Source organism: Sceloporus occidentalis, unplaced genomic scaffold, assembly GCF_023333645.1.
Source record: "Sceloporus occidentalis isolate IW3139 unplaced genomic scaffold, rSceOcc1.0.p SCAF_127, whole genome shotgun sequence".
In the NCBI taxonomy this organism is placed as follows: domain Eukaryota; kingdom Metazoa; phylum Chordata; class Lepidosauria; order Squamata; family Phrynosomatidae; genus Sceloporus; species Sceloporus occidentalis.
The window spans coordinates 1,172,514-1,192,008 of NW_028317107.1; the positions used below are offsets into that span (position 1 = coordinate 1,172,514).

A 19,495-nucleotide genomic window follows, 5' to 3' on the forward strand; every position below is an offset into this window, starting at 1 on the left:
AAAATGGCCGTCATCAGCAATCTGATGTGTGGCGATAAAGTTCCTTTTAGCTGCAATAAACTAGCACATTTCCATTCACTAACATAAGGCAGATGGCATATTTTAATATGGTCCATTACAGAGTTTTGACATTAAACTGTTAAGTCCCCAAACAAGGTCTCGAGATAACAAAAAGCGAGTTAATTAAATTAGCTGAACCTTTCCGGCAAGAAATATGGAGAGAAATCCTTGAAAGTTAATACAGAAATCACTTTATTTAAAATAGATTTATATTATATATATATACACACACACAAACACACTATTCAAAATACATATATATATATATATTTTAATGGGGGCTTCACACGTTTTAAAAAAGGATCTGTCAGCTGATCAATATTTGCCTTAAATGGAGAAAATAAAATATTGATCTATACAATATGCAGATCCGGAACAAATGCATAGACAAGCTCTGGTTTCCAAGGCCACAGTTATACACCGTTCGTGAGACACTATGTGTGACATTGTACGGTTTTTCTGCAGGATTTAAAAGTTGTTTTTTTTTGGGTTTTTTTTTACAATTCTTAAAGCTACTCTCTTAAAACAAAACAAAACAAAAAAAAAAAGTGTCAAGAATCTAATAAAAATAACCCGTTATTTTAGTTCATTTGCTTTTGGTGCTTAATGTCACAAAGGGAGAGGGCATGGCCGACGCGTTTTAAGAGACATTTAGGCAAAGAGCGTCTTTATAGGAGCTGCCCTAAAACTGAATACAAGCAACTGAAGAGCTTTTGTGTGATGGAAACCGATTGGTGGAGGCGAGGGGTTAAAATGATATAAAAAGGGTCAATTAATCAGATGCTAGTATCATAGTGTGAGACCGCGCTGGCCCCAAGAACACAGAATAATCTGAGGTTAAGGCACAAATTGGTAATTTAGGATAATGTAGGGCAAATCATTTCTTTTATACGTTTTCAGCAAAATTTTTATAATTATACATTAGGAGGGCAAAATGATCTAGAACAGTCCATACGGGCAAGCTTGAAAAATACCTTCCGGTATCCCCAACGAAGGTTATTTTAAATGATGAGAAACGCCTGCAAATGTTCTCGGCAACATTATTTAAACGTACCTATAGTAGAATAGATTAGACATCCGGCCATCATTCGTTTCGAGGTGAGGGCCACAGATGTGGAGGACTCTTTATCTACAGCAAGAGTGCATTCACTATAAAACTTGGAGGGGTGACCCCTAAAAGGCACTGCAAAATCTAAAAGGACTTCTACATAAGAAGCCAAAGATATAATTTAAAGTGTACTGTCCCTTTAAGAAGTTAAAGGGACAGCATGCCATGTAGTATATGCAGCACAATGAAAATTCAATAGTGTTGCGCAGAAATATTTGTGCCAATTTAAAAGGCAAAATATAAAGTGATTATATATAATATAGTATAACGCAGACAATATATATGAAAAAAAGGTGTTATGAATAATAAAGAAACAATACTTATATTTTTCGGCTCTGTGTTCTGTCTTTTTTCAGTTTTTCAATTGTGGTTTTTCTCCCACAACACTATTGAATTTTTATTTGTATTCTGGTAGAAAGGGGTTAAACTTAAGTGTTTTCAGCACCTGTTATAATATATTTTAATTTTCACCTTACTTTATACACATATATATTTTTTGTTTAGCGCCTGAACTTTTATTTAACTCTATACAGCACAATGTATAATATATATAAATATTAAACTAGTACATGCTTCCATTCATGTACAAAGGGACACTATATTAATGCAGATACACTTCTGACGCTATTATAGCTGCATTGATGGCTCCTTCAATACACGCGTGTATTACTACCATGTAATACCAAATAAACTTGTATGTATTGACAGCCACTGCGGGTCGAGCAACGTGTGTTTTGTGATATTTGATATTAAGCTTAAATATATTAAACTGTAACTTTGATAACTGTTCCGCAGCCTTAAGGGTTAACACGATGAAGGCAGTAGGTTCCCCCCCCCCCTCGCCCTATTTATACCTGGAGGAGTAATATTCCTCTTCGAGTTCATAGAGATCTATAGCGATCTCGTCCCGCAGGGAGATCAGCTTCTTGTCGCATTCGTCCTGGAGCGCTCGAAGCTGCTGGTTGCGCTGGTTGATGGCTTCGTTCACGGAGGGGAAATCGTTCAAGATGAGGAACTGCTTTAAGTCAGACACCAGCTTCATGAGGGACTCCCCTGCTCGCACCTGCAATCAGCAAGAGGACACTAAGGAATATTGTCACGGACAGATTATATATAATATATATATATATATATATATATATATATATATATATATATACACATACATACCCCACCCATACATACACCCCCCCCCCACAAACCTGGCCTCCTTATCCTGATACATTCAATGTAATAAAAAAATATTTTTTTCTAGGCAATGCTTATTTGACATGTGACATTAAAGCGGGTTATTCCCATATAAGCTCTGTTTTTGAGCCTTCGGGGTAAATAATAAAAAACCGCAGTATTATATATATATATAGGAAGTGTGTATAGTGCTGGATATAGGCAGGAAAAGAAAAAAGAAAGAAAGCTCTGTGGCTCCTCCACTCACTATATTGGCGGCCCGGACGTGCATCTCGTAGTTATCTTGTTCACCCTGCGTTGAGCGAGAGACTTGATTTTCATCTTCGATCTGTAAGACAAACCAATGGCCTTCACCTCTTCACATCCGTGGTAATGTTAGAGTTAACAGTAACACTTAAAATGTGTACATTTGTTTATTGGGGCAGTTTGGCTGAACTAATGCATATCAAAGTACTTTTAACCCCTTAAGGACAACGAGTGGTCCCTAAACCCATTGAAAACAATGCATTTTGGGGTTAAGGACAAGTGGCAGCTCCCTGCCGCCTCCAACAAGTTAAAGCAGCCAATCAGCAGCAGGAAAACGCACTCATTGACATCAATGGGAGCTCTTTCCATGCGTATTCACGGAGGGGGTCTTGTTTATTATTATAATTATTGTTGTTTTAAATTAAAATGAATGCCTTCAGCTGTAAAATCGGGATAACCCTTACGGGGCTTGCATGTATGGCTGTTACATTTGGGGGAACTAGGTTTTTTTTTTTAGGGTGTTTTCTATATGAAAAAAAAAGATTTTTGGGGGTTTTAAAGAATATTTTGACGCGGGTCATTAACCGGACGCAGCGTTATCATCCCGCAGTAAATGTTAATTCATGTAAACTATTTTTTAAAATAAAAGCTATGATTGAGAAAAATATTTTTTTTGTTTTTATTTCCTTGTATTTTCCAACCTGTTCCCCAGTTACCCACATTTGGCACTGTGGCCCATGATATGCCTTTTAACCCTCTATATGCCACTGTGCCCCATGGTATGCTTTTTGACCCCCTATGTGCCACTCTGCCTCCAGAAATGCCTTATACCCCTATATCCCATTCTGGCATTTAGGGGGTTAAAATGCATATTATGGGGCAGAGTGGCATATAGGGAGGTATAAGGCATTCCAGGAGGCAGAGTGGCATTAAGGGAGTTAAAAGGCATTGTATAGAGCACTCTGCCTCCAGAAATGCTTTATACCCCTATATGCCACTCTGGCATTTAGGGGGTTAAAAGGCATATTATGGGGCAGAGTGGCATATAGGGAGGTATAAGGCATTTCAGGAGGCAGAGTGCTCTATACAATGCCCCCTTAACGCCACTCTGCCTCCTGAAATGCCTTATACCTCCCTATATGCCACTCTGCCCCATAATATGCCTTTTAACCCCCTAAGTGTTTTCTTTATGGAAAAAAAGATTTTTGGGGGTTTTAAAGAATATTTTGACTGCCGGCCCGCGGGTCAGTAACCGGACGCAGCGCTATCATCCCGCACGTCACACTAACCCGGGCCGTTTTGATGATCTCTGTGAAGTTGTCCATGATAGACTTTACGTCATCTTTTAACCTCTTGTTGTAAGACTGCAGGAGGGTCTCCTTGCTCTGCGGAAGCACCCGCTGCTGGGACATCCTCTTAACTCAGCGGCGAGACGTACGACCTGAACGAGAGGGACGGAAACTACCTGAATGAAAGGATCAGAGATAAGAAGCGGTGGTGACATGTTTAAATTCCCCCACCCCACTGTAATATCCTTTACCACGTCTGCTGGGAGGCTGTTCCACTTATCCTCCTCACATTCCATCTAACCCTCTGGATAGAACCATGATTCCCTCCCCAGCATTATCACCTAAATGGGGCAGCTTTAGTGCCGCTTGATTGGACTGAATGATAAAAGCTGCACCATAATTAATGACAGAAAAACGAACCTTAACCCTTTACAGTCTACACATGCAGCTATCTAATAACACGGCGCTCTTTGTGAAGCCCTCATTGGACACTCAGACTAAACCGGTTTATTGCACTTCCTGAAATCCTTATTAATAAACAAACGTTACCGTCAAGCAATGCTATTATAACACTTAATTAAGTGTGATTAAATTAATTACCGGGACAGGACTCGGTATCCACCAGCTCCCTGCAGCAGAAAAGCATTCAACTACAGCCCGGCCACATAAAACCCTCCCACGCGCCTCGTTGATTGGATCCTATTTCCCCACTAAGAAATCGGATTGGCTCAAGTGAATGTCAGTCACGTAAAGGAAGTTGGTTAGGCTAGAGCATGCCCCTCCCTTCCACTTGATTTGTCTGCTTTTTTCCCTTGTAGGTTTTGATTGGCTGCTTTTGCTCGTCAGCCAATCATACTTGTGTCCTGTTAGGTTGCGGCAGCACACATCTCTTAAAGTGACAGCGCGTAAGAAAACACGCATCTGTGCGGTTCATTCATTCTCAACAAATATAATCCGGTATTAAATAAATTTATTATAGCTAATAAAATGTATTCTTCTGAAGCTATTTATTGAATAAAATGAGTCATTATAGTCCATTTAGAGGAGCAGTCTCCCAGCAGAAGTGTTAGAGGGTAATACAGTGAGAGCATTAAACACGTATGTGGCTCCTGAATCTAAGAGGAGACCAACGACTGATTAAGGTTTGAGTCTTTACAGCAGGAGAAACGGGCAGACTAGACGGGGGCCGAATGGGGCCGATCTGCCGCAGATGTTTCTAGTATCCATTGGCAACAGGAGTCGTAAAAAGTTTAACTAGAAAGTTGATATATAGGACATTTCGGTTTTTGAAGTTAACTCTGAAGAGTTAATGCTGAATTGCGGTTTAGTGAATTCAGCCCAAATTCAGAAATTTCAGAAGTTATGACATTCTGGATCCATATTATCGGGGTGTAGAAGCGTATGTACCCCCTACACTTCAAACAGCCAATGAGGAACCTTTTTGGGGGGCTCTTAGAGATGTGGCGGGGCTTTATTGCCTTTGTAGGAGTTTTATGAGCGTAGAACCGCCATGATAGTCAAATACACCAAACATTCCGAACTCATAGAAAACGGGGACAGAGGGATCTGGGCACAGCAAGGAGGACTGCCCTTCCTGAAGAGGGACACTTGGGAGGTATTTGGAAGGGGAAGGCATTAGCAAAGAAAGTAACCTCTGGTTTAATAGAAAATCTAATCAACAACAAGAATGCTGTGAAAAGTAATTAATAGTCATTTGTGGGAACTGTCAGGGTTTGCTCCGGAGTCTCAGGGTTTTTGCCCCGATCTCAGGGGTCTCGGGGTAGATTCTCGGGGTCACGCAGTCTGCAGCCAGCTCCTTCCTGCCCCCCCCCCGTGATCAGACGTAAAGCTGGTATAGTTGGTGTTTTTGCTTTTATTATTATTAATATTATAATTATTATATTATAATTATTATCCATTATATATTATTAATATTATTATGTATTATCCATTATTATCTATTATTAATAATATTATTATCCATTATTATTACTATTATTATCTTTTATTATTATTATATATCATTATATATCATTATATATTATCATTAATATATTATGTTATATAGTTTTATAAACATCATTGCTTAAGAACGAGATTTCGATATAGAGAGCGCTGTCCCTTTAAATTCCAGCCTTTATATCTCGTGTCTACGCTACAGGAAACTCTCGCGAGATGTGGTGAGCGATACAAATATTACCCACAATGCATCCTTCTTCCTTTCTCTACCCCTGTCCACCATGGTGAGTGTTTTGTAGGGCTGCTCGCTATGAGGGGGTTTTCATCCGCTGCCATCCTATGCCTGCTGGACTCTTACCCACCCGGGTTCTTGTTCACCTTACACGGGAGAGGCTTATCGTGATCTGGCGTGGGATAGAGAATTATCTGAGTAATATATCGTAGGGTTCGGGGATGTCCCCTCCTCGTACTCGTAGCCGGCTCTAGTGGGCCCCATGCCGCGTTCTCCTTATAGCTATAGCCCCTGGTGGCTCGCGGGGCGACTTTTTTTTGCCGCATTTAAACCCCCTGCGTGCTAAGTTACCAGGTACCTAAAAAAAAAAAAAATAGGCCTGAGTCCTCGGCCTTTCCTAAACTGAATGCCCGATTTTCTGACGCCTTCTCGGGATAGCTCGCTGGTATGTAACATGGCCCATGTAGTGTGCTTTGGGCACTGGTAATGACACTGTCGTACTCTTAAGGACTTTTGGGGGGTTTTGTTTCTATTTGTTAGAGGGGGCTTTTGGCTTTATTTCGTTGGGGGGGGCGTTGTAGACTTGCAGATGATGCAAAGAATATTTGCTATCTGATGAACTCTGATGACAAATTTATCCACCAAGATCGCTGATGCTCGTCTACTTGCATCTTTACGGCTTTAACTATCCGCTGGGAGATGGAGTTTAATGTCTTAGAGCTTGTTCTTATGTATACATGCGCCTTCTCGTTAAACTTGCATCTCGTAACTCAAACCCTTCTCTTCATTCCCAATGCAGCCTAAAGGAAAGAAGGCCAAGGGGAAGAAGGTGGCACCGGCCCCTTCCGTGGCGAAGAAGGCAGAAGCCAAGAAGGTGGTGAACCCTCTCTTTGAGAAGAGGCCAAAGAACTATGGCATCGGTGAGTTGTGGTAATGCGGGGCACATGGCTCTTTATGGTTGGCGTACATGTGTTGTGGCAGTATGTATAGACTGCAACGCTTCCAGTGGCTTTCAATCTGCTGCTTAATATGCTTAAACTCCATGTCATGCTTTGGGTGTCTTATTAAACAGTTTTAGAAGCTACCTATTTAAGGTGTGGATTGTTTAGTTCTAGAGGGTATCTTGGACCCACATTTTGTTTTATATACCCATCTTGTGTGGCCCATCTGGAGCTTTCAGGGGCTTCATAAGGTAAATTGGTGGCTCCATGTTAGGAGTGACCTGGCTTGGGTTCCTTCAGGTTATTCTTGGGCAGTAATGTTTTCTCATCGGATCTGATGTCCAGCGATGATGCTTCTACCCTGATAAAGATCCTCGTTTCATGAAACGCCTGTAATTGGACATCTAACATCTTTCCGCAGGTCAGGATATCCAGCCCAAGAGGGATCTGACTCGCTTTGTCAAATGGCCCCGTTACATCAGACTTCAAAGGCAGAGGTCCATCCTGTACAAACGTCTTAAGGTCCCACCTGCAATCAACCAGTTCACCCAGGCTCTGGACCGTCAGACAGGTACGAACCGTGTCCCGCAGCGCCTGCCCGTTAGTTGGGGGCATCAGACATGCTGGAATCTGGTTGCCTGAGATGCGCATGTTGAGTAAGCGCTGATTGTACTGAGAGAATTGGCATCCCAGGTAGATCTGGATTCTAGCTTGGAGAAGTCTCCCGAAAGTCCTTGTATGAATGTAATGCTGTTGGTTGCTCTGTACATTCGCAGATGATGTAACTTAATATTTGCTATCTGAATGCCGTGATTACACACTTCCACCAAGATCGCTGATGCAATGTACACGAGTGCCTCGATTCACAGCGCTAAGCTCTTTGATTTTGCTGCACGTCAGAGAACTAACTTATTTCTTTCTAATTAGCCACTCAGCTCTTCAAGCTGGCCCACAAATACAGACCTGAAACCAAGCAGGAGAAGAAGAAAAGGCTGTTGGCCCGTGCTGAACAGAAAGCTGCTGGCAAAGGGGATGTCCCCACCAAGAGACCGCCAGTTATCCGAGCAGGTAAATATAATGCAGCTTTAGTGTTTCTGTCTCGCTGTAACTCCTGAAACTATTATGGGAATACTAAAAACTGTGTAAATCAGTCCTATCGCGTGCAGCCGGCGATTAAGTAGTGAGTGCTATTGCAATGATGTCTGAATTTCTTCACCTGAAACCTAATATGTAGTTCACAAATGAGCTTTTTAACCCTGAGCAATAGCCATTTGTACAGAGTTGGCTACCATCTGGTCAAACGTTGGCACTGAGAATAGCGCTGACCCTTTGATTGTATTCTTACAGGCGTCAACAGCGTCACCACTCTGGTGGAGAACAAGAAGGCTCAGCTCGTTGTGATTGCACACGATGTGGATCCTATTGAGGTAAGTCCATGGAAAAGGGATGATCTGCTTTGCAAGGCAACTGGTGTCGACTAAAGTGAATATTTTACCACACGTCTAAAAATCTGGGGGAAGACGTGAATTGCAATGATGTATCTGAATTTCTTCACCTGACAAATAATGAAGATTAAATAACGAGCTTTTTAACCCTGAGCAATTACCGCAAGCCCCTGATCGTGAAAGCTTTAAGTAAGATGCGCTGTCTAAACGTTCGGCTAATGGTTCGCCCTCATTCTCCCCGCAGCTGGTTGTCTTCTTGCCTGCTCTTTGCCGTAAAATGGGTGTCCCCTACTGTATCATCAAGGGCAAGGCTAGACTGGGCCGTCTGGTACACAGGAAGACCTGCACCAGTGTCGCATTCACACAAGTCAACCCGTAAGTAGACTAAAGATTTTAATGCTGGATATTGGAGCTCCCGACGCAAGCTTCTTGAGCAATGATGTTTCTAGAATTTCTTCACCTGAATGCAACTGTGTGGCACTTAGAGCTTTTTAACCCTGAGCAGCAAAAGGCTTGCTGCTGTGGCTTGTTAAGCGTTGTCACTCGCAATCACATCACTAACATGATGTTTATCCTACAGTGAGGACAAGGGAGCGCTCGCTAAACTGGTGGAAGCTGTCAAAACCAACTACAATGACAGATACGATGAGGTAAGGGTTAATGCAGAAAGGAGGGTTGTGGCCGGGCTGTGCTTGGAATTCTCAGGCTTTTATTTATTCATCTACAATAGAACCCCTTCCATGAAAGGACGCTTGTGTTTCACAAACCGGTGCCCCTTACATGAGCTTTCACGGTGACACAAGATGTCTTAACGTGGCTGTAGCGTGTCGTCTCTGAAATGTGCCAAGAACCCGTTTGTACCCAATGGAGATAGTTTATTAACTAATAGTATGCCCAGAGAGATCATCCTGAAGGCCCTGGCCAAGCTGAAAGTACCAGGGGGTATAAAGTTGGCATATTGACTTATTTTTTTTATATATATATATATATATATATATATATATATATATATATATATCTCTGATAACTCTATTCTCTTGCAGATCCGTCGTCACTGGGGCGGTGGAATCTTGGGTCCCAAATCTGTGGCCCGCATTGCCAAGCTTGAGAAGGCAAAGGCCAAGGAACTCGCCACAAAGTTGGGTTAAATGTACCGAGCGTGTCCTCTTTGTTCTGTACATAAAGAATAAAAACTACTTTAAAACAAAAAAAATTATCTTGATCTGTTGTGGGTGAGTGTGATGCGAGTGACTGGTGAGACACAATTCTGCTTGTAACTGTCGGTTATGTTAACATTCATCTCGCTTATTGTAATGGCTCTAAAGAACTCCGGATGTGCTTGCTCTGGAAAATTAAAATCTTGCAGTGTTTTTCATATGCAGAATGAGACCCGCTGTCAGCGTAATCTATCGAAACAATGTCCTTGTACTAAATGCAAAGGCCGACCCTCTGAAGTATTTTAAAATATTGCCAAAGTTTGCATTTAAGCATGACGGCAAAGCTGACATGCACATACTTCTGGTAGATTGCGTTGCGGTTCTAGGAGGGGCTTGTGAGTCTAATACAGAATAGAGGGGGTTCAATATGGGATACTGTGGATTAACGGCCCCCTATGATAAACTCTGGCCTGTTTCTCCTGCTGTAAAGACTCGCCTTAATCAGTCGTGGAGCTATCCCATGCATGTTTAAATCCCTTCACTGCATTAACCTCTACCCCTTCTACTGGGGGGCTGCTCCATTTACCACATTCTCTGTAAAGTGAAACTTTCTTGCTTTTGTTTTCCCACAATTGCAAATATAACTAAAATACAGCAAAAGCTGTGTAACTATTACTATTTTATGTAGTAACTTAGAACTTCCATTCCCTCAAAGTATGGCTTCATACTTATCTTTTCAAATTTCTCTTCTGTACTTTGTTGTAGCTTCTATCCCAACACCTTTCCTTCAGTGAGGACAGTCTTTTCTCAGAGGTCAGAATGTTTGCTGGGTATGAGGGGATCGCAGGGTTCTACAGCCCTAAAAGCCCCGATAATGTCTATAGAAACAGCAGAAAACGGCTTTATAAATTAAGTGGGGGGGGGGGTTAATTAAATGGGTCAGGGTTGACTTTGTGGCACAACAGCAGTGGCCAACTTTGTCTGGAATTGAATTTTATAAGCAAGTCATTTTTTTTGTTCTTGCTCCAAAGTCCTTAAAGTGTTAACGGGCCGGGAATGTTATTTAATATGTGTAATTATGCTTTTTGTTTGATTTAAATTATATTCCTATCCATGCGGTTTCAGATCTCTACTCGTTCTGCAGGTTTTCGGCTTAGCTTCAGCTTTCAGAATGAAATGAATTGGCCGGTGGGGATTTTTATAATCCTGTTTAATGAGAAACCTTTTTTTATGGTGTTTAAGCAAAAAAGTTTCTTCTGAAACATAATGCTCCTTAAGAGGGTTTCATGGGACATTTCCAGGGATGGAAGTCTAAATCGGGACTGTCCTCTGAGAATAGGGAGACCTGGTCATGCTATGTCAGTTTACCAAAATACTTGTTTATCATTAATACTGGGGGCAGCCACCTCCTAATGAGGCCCCCCCCCCCCCCCAAGCAGTGCACCGGTGGTCCTTGCTGCTACCGGCACAGACCTCCACAAATGATTGCTGCTTTTCGGCTGGCGCGCTGTACGATGCCACATTCTGGAATACGATGTATCTTGGAGCTGTGCACCAAAAGCAAAGCAGGAATCGCTAGTTAAGGGGCATCCAATTTTCGGGCCAAGTGCGTACTGCCCCTACTCATGGTGCGGCCACAAGGTGAGGTGGTAAGACCGCTGTGTGCACGCACCGTCTGCTTAAATTTTTTTTTAGGCTTGCACACACCGTGCTGCTGAGTGGCAGTGCCCCAGTGAGGCTCTTCGTCCTGCCCCTTTTAAGACGTGATGCTCACAGAAGAGTTCCTCGTGATGAGGAGAGGATCAACACGTCGGAGACGAGCGGGGGGGGGGGAAATAAACATATGAGCCTATATGTAAGGGAAGAGGGAATTCCCTTGGGACATCATTGAAACTTAAATACAAAAGGGGATGGCTGGGTTTTGAAATTACAAAATCAATATAAACGGGTGTGTGGATGGGGTAGTACACGTGGCAATGAGTCACGTAGTCAAGAGGGGGGTTGGGCATCACGTAAATTAATACTAAAAGAGGGGCATCCCATTAACCGCTATAAAAGGGGTGGGGGCATCAATACACAAGGGAGGAGGGTTGACTGGGGGCAACACATAAATCAATACACATGGGTGTGGTGGCATGAATGCACAAAGGGGGGCAATACACAAGGTTGTGGGGTGGAACACAATCAATACTAAAGGGGGGCCTGGCCGGAGCATTAATACACAAGGGTTGCAAATATAAAAGGGGGGGTTAATGACAAAGCAGTGTAGAAAATAGATTTTTGTCGGTGTGGCAGAGCCTGTCCTGGGGTGTCTAGGTGTCGGTGTGGCAGAGCCTGCCTGGGGTGTCTCGGTGTCGGTGTGGCAGAGCCTGTCCTGGGGTGTCTGGGTGTTGGTGTGGCAGAGCCTATCCTGGTGTGTGTGTGTGTGTGTGTGTCTGGGTGTCGGTGTGGCAGAGCCTGTCCTGGTGTGTCTGGGTGTCGGTGTGGCAGAGCCTGTCCTGGTGTGTCTGGGTGTCGGTGTGGCAGAGCCTGTCCTAGTGTGTCTGGGTGTCGGTGTGGCAGAGACTGTCCTAGTGTGTGTGTGGGTGTCGGTGTGGCAGAGCCTGTCCTGGTGTGTGTGTGTCGGTGTGGCAGAGCCTGTCCTGGTGTGGGTGTGTGTCTGGGTGTCGGTGTGGCAGACACTGTCCTGGTGTGTGTGTTTGGGAGTCGGTGTGGCAGAGCCTGGTGTGTATTTGGTTGTCTGTTTCCTGGCACTTTACTTACTGTAGGAATAAATAGATCTATTTAATTTTGATTTAGTTAGAGATAAAACGCCCTCCTGAATTTGTAGTCTCTTCAGAGGACAAAACTTTCTTGGCCCAGAAATCAGCGAGAGGAAAAGTAAAGGTTTTGTGTTATTTACTGTTTCAATCTGCATATTTTATTAAAAAGGATCAGTGGCAGTAAATTGTGGCTTCAGGCGTCCCGTGTATGATGACTTTTTTAGTGTACTGATTACTCCCAATCCCATCACATAAGCATCTGTCAACCATCTTAAATCCAGCTTCTGCCCACAGTGTGCTCCAGCCTTGTGCAGGTTTATTTGGCTAAACTTGTTTTTAATGGTTTCTGGACTGACTTCTGATGAAGTGGCCCACTGGAGAAACAACTTGGACTCCCCTGCACTAGTGGAAAGGTGGTGTGGAAAAAGCAAAGTAGGAATCACTAGTGGAAAGGTGGTGCACCTAAAGCAATGTAGGAATCACTAGTGGAAAGGTGGTGCACCTAAAGCAAAGTAGGAATCACTAGTGAAAAGGTGGTGCACCTAAAGCAAAGTAGGAATCACTAGTGAAAAGCCACCTGTGTGCTAGTAACACGGGGTGAACTTTTGTCTCATTTGGTGCGTTATTTGGGCAGCGACCTCAGATTATGAGGCCAGTTATAGCTCAGTCTAAAGTTATTGCGAAATCGTACTGCAGTCGCTGGTGTTTTTCCGTCTTCAGATTGTATCTGTCAGTAACGCCCAGTGTCCAACACCGTGCCAAACCTCCTTTTATTTAATGCAAGAGCGACACCGGATCAGTCTCTCCGCACCTTCCGAAGGAGACACACGGCTGATCACGCGGAATTAAAACGTGGCCACGGATTAACAGAGGAGCCGGCAAACTCTCCAAAATGAGGGGGACGCTGGAAAATGTCGAAGGAGTCCCCATGGCCGATGGAATTGTCAAAAACTGGCAACAAATCAAGACTTTTGAAGCCAGACCTGGTGACATCCTAATTTCTGCGTACCCCAAATCAGGTATCGGGGGGGGGGGCTGAATGCTAAACCCAATTAGAGCTGCAAAGATGAATATGCTGGTTATAAGAGGCATTTTCCAAGATTAAAAACACGGGGTGGGGGTAATTTAATAGCGGTGATGGCCCCACCAAAGGGGCGCTCTCCATGTATGCATTGTGCTGTGTGTGCAGACTTGTTGCGCATGTGTGAATGTGCTACTCACATGAAACTATTTTATGGGGTAAATAAACCAAACTAAGCACAAAAATAAGACAATAATTAGCACATTGTGCACACTTGGCCATTAGCAGCAGATTAGTGTCAGCTTTGAAGGACCTTCTTGTGCATTAGGAAGCTCAGGGGTCCCTTGAGACCTGTGCTGCAGGGTCCTACGTTATGCCCCTGCTGACCACAGCCCAGGTAGTTAAGCCATGCTTGCTAATTGTCCCTCGTTAAACACCAGCCTCTTAACATTAGGGACCCCAAAGGCTCCCCATTTAAGGGCAGTAGTGATGTCCATGTCCAAATGTGATCAATTTCAGGAACCACGTGGATCCAGGAGATAGTAGATTTAATCATGAACAACGGAGATGAAGAGATTTGTAGAAGAGCCCCCATTTACGAGAGGATCCCGTTCATTGAGTTGATGCATCTGATGAAACCGGGTAAGATTATCACGATCGCATTTTCTCCATCATTGATCTGAGTATCGGTGTGAAGAACCCCGTCCATCCCAGGCGTGGTACCGCACTGACTCCAAACGTAAAGTTCTTCTCCGTTCTTGTTGGTTTCTTTCGTGTTCTCCCTTTCGATCTTGTGCACCTGTGCGATTTAAAGATGAACATGTTCTATGCAACACTTCTGGGGTCATCTACAGGTCTCTGTGACCACTGATGGTCCACTCGGAAAAGGTGGACACTTGTCCGTGAAAACGTAACACGGATTTGTTTTGCTCGTGTACAAAAGGCATTGATTGGAGGTTATTGGATAGGGATTTCTGTATCCTGGCCACTGGCCAGGGCAAGAAGGGGTCTTCTTACAGGTGAGAAGACCCCTGGAAGACAGAGCTCTCAGCTTTAAAAACCAAACCAATGAAAGTTCCACCAACCATCGAGGAGCCATCAAGCTATTCTCTCCTCCACGCTCTACCTTTCTTTCAGCCCTTAGGTCCTATGGGTTTGGATAATAATTATTTTTTCTCCTGCTGGTTCTGAGATCCTGGGATCTAATTTCTTATTTTCCTACTGGTCGAAAATTCGTAATTTAACGACAAATTGTCTTCGTGCCCAAAATTTTCTCTGCCATTTGTAAGATAAACAACCTTATAAACTTCACTGACCCCAACTGAACTAACCGGGTTACACGGCATTATCTCAAAGCATGATACGGTCATCAAACCGCCTTTTACGAGGATATTGCTCGTAAACGGCTTTATTTGACATTTTATACCCATTGTCCTAAAGATACGTACGTGATTATTCCATACATCGAGCCCCCCTGCCACATAATGTATTGTTTTGCTGTTATAACACTTTTAAATATCATTTTATTATTATATGAAAAAATAGATAATTTTAAAAAGTAATATTACATTTATATTATTTTAAAATGTTATATTTCTAACACTTTTAAATATTATTATATTTAATATTTATATATTATTATTGTTATAGAAAATAATTATATTAATATTTTTAAATATTATTACATTTATATGTATATAAAACATTATATTTATAACAAATTATTATTATTTTATTATATTAAATACATATTATTGTTATAGAAAGTAATTAATATTATAATAATATAAAATGTTATTTTTAGAACACTTTTAAATATAAATATCTTTAAATATTGTTATATCATGAAGATTGTATTGTAGCGACTCGCTATTGGTCAGAACCATATGGCTCCAATAAAGGTCCTTATAGAAACCATGACTTGTCAGGAGGTAAAGATATTCTGAATGAAGTCACCTGTATTCAAGCAGGGGATTTCAGCTGTTATAAAGGAGTGAGAAAAGCACCAATCGGACTGCTCAGATGTCATCATAGTAGAATGTGATGGGCTGGTTCTTGTGGTCTGGAACCGACTCCGTTGACTTTAAGACCTTGAGATTGGGGCAGAAAGCCAGGTATGACTATACAGCAATGCCCAGCCAAGGAGGTCAGATGTAGAAATAACTTGTTTTTGGATTATTCATGAGTTTCTTTTGGAAGCAGCCGCTGGGAGTATAAAGTTTATCTTATCAGTCATGGTATTTAAGGTTATCCACCCACTATTTGGCAAACATCATCTCCCAGCATACAGATCCCAAGATCTGGAGATACATTCGTTATATCCAGCAAAACTCCGCTTTCAGTTAAAAAAAATAAAATAAATAAATAATAAAAAAATTACTTTCAATTAATTAAGATTTGGGGCTTGATAAAGGGAGGCGGATGCTCTCAAAATCTTGAAAACGAAATGTTATCCCAGTGAATAAAATACTAATGCCAACGGCAATACTATTTTAAATTTTTTTTGCATTTATGCCACTGAATTAATCTACACAACGAGAGGGTGGAAGATTAGTGGTACAGCCTCCCAGCAGAAGTGGTAGAGGGTAATACAGTGAGGGTATTAAACATGCATGGGATAGACATACGGCTCCTGAATCTAAGACGAGACCAACGACTGTTTTAAGGTTTGAGTCTTTACAGCAGGAGAAACGGGCCGAATGGGGCCGTTCTGCCGGCAGATTGTATGTTTTTTTTCTTGTTTTTCTTGTTATAGGGTTAGAAGAAATTAACGCGATGCCTTCTCCCCGAGTCCTGAAGACCCATCTGCCTGTGCAGCTCATCCCGGCTTCTTTTTGGGAACACAATTGTAAGGTAAGGGATTTAATCGGGAGGTCAGATTTAATCTTGTAACGGTTTATTCAATAATTTGACCTCGACTAATAAATTTTCTCGTCATTCCCTTTTTTTAAGGTCATCTACGTCGCCCGTAATGCCAAAGATACGGTCACCTCCTTTTATCACTTTGACCACATGGTTAAACTTCACCCAGAACCAGGAACCTTCCCCCAATACTTAGAGCGATTTATGAACGGCAACGGTAAGCAAGTCATTCAGTTTTTATTTTCTTTTTAATTAAAATAAAATTTTATTTTCCTAAAAAAAAATATTTTCACCTAACAACCTCCTTGTATGTACAAAAAAAAATCTGGAAAAAAAATTGAATTGCAATTAAACTATTTAGCATTTCCATAAATGTATTTCAAATAATAATAAAAAAAAACATTAAGATCGTAGATGGTCAAATAAAAATGTTATTTAATTTTTTTTTTTTTTATTTTATTTTGGGAGGGTTTTTGTGGTTGCCCAGGGAATAGGATGTTAATGAGATTTTTTAGCAGATCTGTAACTTAGAAAGTTCCAATGATTAATGTTTCTTTGCTCGCAGTCGGATGGGGCTCTTGGTATGACCACGTGAAAGGATTTTGGGACTGGAAAGACAAGCGTGACATTTTGTACATTCTCTACGAAGACCTTAAAAGAGTAAGTGAGATTATTTCCAAACCCAAAAGCTCTTGGACCATGTATTTTAAATATATATATATTTTTTTTCATGACTCTCATATCGATATTTTCCTGCCAACATCCAGAATTCTCTTGAAGAGATCCGGAAGGTGATGAGGTTTTTGGATAAAGATCTCTCTGAGGAAGTGCTGAAGAAGATTGTACATTTGAGTTCCTTCGCCCAGATGAGGAAGAACCCGATGGCCAACAACTCAACGTTCCCCAAGGAAATTTTGGACCAGACTGATATGAGCTTCATGAGAAAAGGTTTGCAACGAGACGCCGTCAGATACTAAATGTTACATTGTAATCATAGTTTAGATCATACATCAAAGATCACTGATTACAGAATCTGATTGGTGGTAATTGGCAGACAACCTCTTCATAGAAATAGTCTCCGGTAGACCAGATGGTGCCCATTGGTTTTAGGTCAATATTGAACACCTAACACCTGAATCAGGCAGATCAAATGCCTCGCCATTGTTTGTGGAGCTGTAGCTTCCATCAAACTCCGTGATCTGATGGGCAGGAACGCTACGGTTTGTTGTCCTAATCGCCTAAGTTGGCCACCCGCATTCTGATCCAAACCAGAGTGGTGGGACGTGTCAGACCGACATGGCGTGATCCTCGATCCTATAAACTTGATGAGCCGCCAAGGTGCCGAACCCAAGAAGAACTTGAATCCATCCCGTCTGCCTCTCCATAACCGCCACATTACGCCGCAAAGTACAATACGCAGGAGAGCCAATGCCCACCCTGGGATGTTGTCACATGACGGCACTCACAGCCAAACAGCAATCACATAACTTTCCCTACCCGCAGGCTAATGCAACACTTTAAAGCATATCGCCATGGAAACCAGATGCTAAGCCGGTCAGGGTCCAATCATAACGCAGCAAGTGCACTACGCTCGGACCTTGGCTTTTAACGCGTGCAGCGACGCGGCTTTTATAACCATAACGAGAACAAATTTATATAATTATAGATTTGTTATAGTGCAGATTTTTTTTCTTAAAATTTAGTAATTTTCACTTCGGTGAATCTGGTTTTTAGCGCGTTCTGCTACATAAGCGGCGGCCGAGGTAGAGGTTAACGTGAACTTGGCCCCGTTTAGCTTCTGTTTACTTGTTCTTGGCGAACGTTCCGGCTGGCGGTATCAGCAGGGGTGGGAATTTCTTATTTACCCAATAAAAGTGATTATTTACCCATTGGCTGCCGGCCGTGAGGACTAATAACAGACTATTGGATCAAAACTAAATACTTTATTTATTTCACGTTAATCATGAAAAAAGAACACCTGCTGAATTATATTGGTCTTATTTTTTTTATAAGGATATTTTTTTTTGTGTAAAATAAATAAATATTTCCATTAATTAATTGAATTTATCATTTTTGCGCCTCGGCAGGCACGGTTGGCGACTGGAAGAACCTATTTACCGCCGAGCAGAGCAAACGGTTTGAAGAGCATTACAAACAACAAATGAAAAACACTACTTTGATATTTCCGTCTGCGATATGATGCCACGGGCCGACAATCCGGGGGAAAATATTCACAACCAATCCATAAATCCATCATTTTCATCACTCTGGGAAAGGTCGCAATTATTTTTCACATAAAATCTGCATTTCCAATATATAAAAAAAATACTGAATGTAAATTTTAATAAATGGGCGGGATTAATGCCGATAAACCAGATTCTTGCTTTCCTTGTTATCTGCTGTAGCGGCCGCCATCTTGAAGCTGGCCTTTCCTGGAGTGGCTTTTTGCTCCTAGTACTGGTGTTGACGACCAATCATCTACGCTCAAATCTTTCTAATATCGAGGTGGTTTAAACTGGTTTCGACTGGTATTCTTAAAATTCTATTCTAGTTTCTTTGCGTTGTTGATAACCAGCTAACGGTCCTGTCTATGGTTCCTCTGGTGGGTTTTAGCTACCTTCTAGCTGCCCACCGCGGGTGAAAAGAGAGTCTTCTGTCTCAAAAAGATGCACCGAGGGTTCTGTGAAAGTATCATGCTTGAGACCCACTCTATTATTCTATTACCATAGAGAAAACCTGGTCCATACAGAAAGTCCGCGGCCGGGTAAAACCTTCTAATACCAACTCTTAAACCAGTTTGTTCTCAGGCTATAGGAAGGAGCCCACTAATACCTCCGCCAATATGATTTATATCCCTAAACAGTTCCATGGGGTAGCCCTAGGGATCTCTGCCATGGCTGGCAAGGTCGACATTTGTGCCGAGACCCTACATGCAGAAACCTCTTGCTCCTTCTTGGAACATCTGGATTGTCTTGGAGACCACTGAGGAGAATACAAGCCAACGTCCACCATCTCCAGACAATCTTATATGTCAAGGGCGTCCAACCTGCGGCCCTCCAGCTGCTGCAGCACTACATCTCCCATAATGCTCTTTCAGCTAAGGGGCTGGCAGAGGAATATGGGAGATGTAGTCCTGAAGCAGCTGGAGGGCCGCAGGTTGGACACCCTTGTTATATGTGAACAGAACCATGGACGTCTTGTCCGTCTCTAGCCTGGTGGGTGTTC

The 19,495-nt window shown here is 42.2% G+C and overlaps 3 protein-coding genes and 5 non-coding genes across 8 annotated transcripts; 7 read left to right on the forward strand and 1 right to left on the reverse strand.

Moving 5' to 3' along the window:
* Nucleotides 1-2,012: 2,012 nt before the first annotated feature.
* LOC149281808 (mediator of RNA polymerase II transcription subunit 22) lies at nucleotides 2,013-4,014 on the reverse strand. Its single transcript, XM_089499006.1, has 3 exons — nucleotides 3,892-4,014; nucleotides 2,604-2,684; nucleotides 2,013-2,231 (listed from the first exon to the last, which is right to left on the reverse strand). Exons 1-3 carry the CDS (start codon nucleotides 4,012-4,014, stop codon nucleotides 2,013-2,015), a joined length of 423 nt encoding a protein of 140 aa, XP_089355132.1.
* A 1,387-nt stretch (nucleotides 4,015-5,401) lies between these two features.
* Nucleotides 5,402-9,627, forward strand: LOC149281809 (large ribosomal subunit protein eL8). Its single transcript, XM_089498973.1, has 8 exons — nucleotides 5,402-5,506; nucleotides 6,882-7,002; nucleotides 7,445-7,594; nucleotides 7,951-8,091; nucleotides 8,371-8,450; nucleotides 8,713-8,843; nucleotides 9,049-9,118; nucleotides 9,512-9,627. Exons 1-8 carry the CDS (start codon nucleotides 5,402-5,404, stop codon nucleotides 9,614-9,616), a joined length of 903 nt encoding a protein of 300 aa, XP_089355099.1. The 3' UTR covers nucleotides 9,617-9,627.
* On the forward strand, nucleotides 6,667-6,740 carry LOC149281810 (small nucleolar RNA SNORD24). Its single transcript, XR_016278021.1, has one exon. It is a non-coding gene; the product is annotated as a small nucleolar RNA SNORD24 (small nucleolar RNA).
* LOC149281811 (small nucleolar RNA SNORD24) lies at nucleotides 7,795-7,866 on the forward strand. The gene has a single exon (XR_016278011.1). It is a non-coding gene; the product is annotated as a small nucleolar RNA SNORD24 (small nucleolar RNA).
* Nucleotides 8,214-8,288, forward strand: LOC149281812 (small nucleolar RNA SNORD36). The gene has a single exon (XR_016278010.1). It is a non-coding gene; the product is annotated as a small nucleolar RNA SNORD36 (small nucleolar RNA).
* Nucleotides 8,551-8,626, forward strand: LOC149281813 (small nucleolar RNA SNORD36). Its single transcript, XR_016278018.1, has one exon. It is a non-coding gene; the product is annotated as a small nucleolar RNA SNORD36 (small nucleolar RNA).
* On the forward strand, nucleotides 8,900-8,974 carry LOC149281814 (small nucleolar RNA SNORD36). Its single transcript, XR_016278019.1, has one exon. It is a non-coding gene; the product is annotated as a small nucleolar RNA SNORD36 (small nucleolar RNA).
* A 3,652-nt stretch (nucleotides 9,628-13,279) lies between the features above and the next one.
* Nucleotides 13,280-18,485, forward strand: LOC149281815 (sulfotransferase 1C2-like). The gene is made up of 7 exons (XM_089498914.1): nucleotides 13,280-13,406; nucleotides 13,928-14,050; nucleotides 16,164-16,261; nucleotides 16,361-16,487; nucleotides 16,836-16,930; nucleotides 17,038-17,218; nucleotides 18,358-18,485. The coding sequence occupies exons 1-7, from the start codon at nucleotides 13,280-13,282 to the stop codon at nucleotides 18,468-18,470; spliced, it is 864 nt and encodes a 287-aa protein (XP_089355040.1). The 3' UTR covers nucleotides 18,471-18,485.
* The last annotated feature ends 1,010 nt before the right edge of the window (nucleotides 18,486-19,495 follow it).

What these genes read in the sequence shown, in the direction of transcription:
- LOC149281808 (XM_089499006.1), bottom strand. Translation starts at nt 4,014, where the DNA reads ATGTCCCAGCAGCGGGTGCTTCCGCAGAGCAAGGAGACCCTCCTGCAG. An exon ending in AGATCATCAAAACGGCCCGG is followed by an intron (nt 2,685 to 3,891) that starts GTTAGTGTGACG and finishes TTTGTCTTACAG; the next exon opens with ATCGAAGATGAAAATCAAGT. An exon ending in ACGTCCGGGCCGCCAATATA is followed by an intron (nt 2,232 to 2,603) that starts GTGAGTGGAGGA and finishes TGCTGATTGCAG; the next exon opens with GTGCGAGCAGGGGAGTCCCT.
- LOC149281809 (XM_089498973.1), top strand. Translation starts at nt 5,402, where the DNA reads ATGATAGTCAAATACACCAAACATTCCGAACTCATAGAAAACGGGGAC. An exon ending in TGAAGAGGGACACTTGGGAG is followed by an intron (nt 5,507 to 6,881) that starts GTATTTGGAAGG and finishes TTCCCAATGCAG; the next exon opens with CCTAAAGGAAAGAAGGCCAA. An exon ending in ACGATGTGGATCCTATTGAG is followed by an intron (nt 8,451 to 8,712) that starts GTAAGTCCATGG and finishes TTCTCCCCGCAG; the next exon opens with CTGGTTGTCTTCTTGCCTGC.
- LOC149281815 (XM_089498914.1), top strand. Translation starts at nt 13,280, where the DNA reads ATGAGGGGGACGCTGGAAAATGTCGAAGGAGTCCCCATGGCCGATGGA. An exon ending in TTTGGGAACACAATTGTAAG is followed by an intron (nt 16,262 to 16,360) that starts GTAAGGGATTTA and finishes CCTTTTTTTAAG; the next exon opens with GTCATCTACGTCGCCCGTAA. An exon ending in TCTACGAAGACCTTAAAAGA is followed by an intron (nt 16,931 to 17,037) that starts GTAAGTGAGATT and finishes GCCAACATCCAG; the next exon opens with AATTCTCTTGAAGAGATCCG.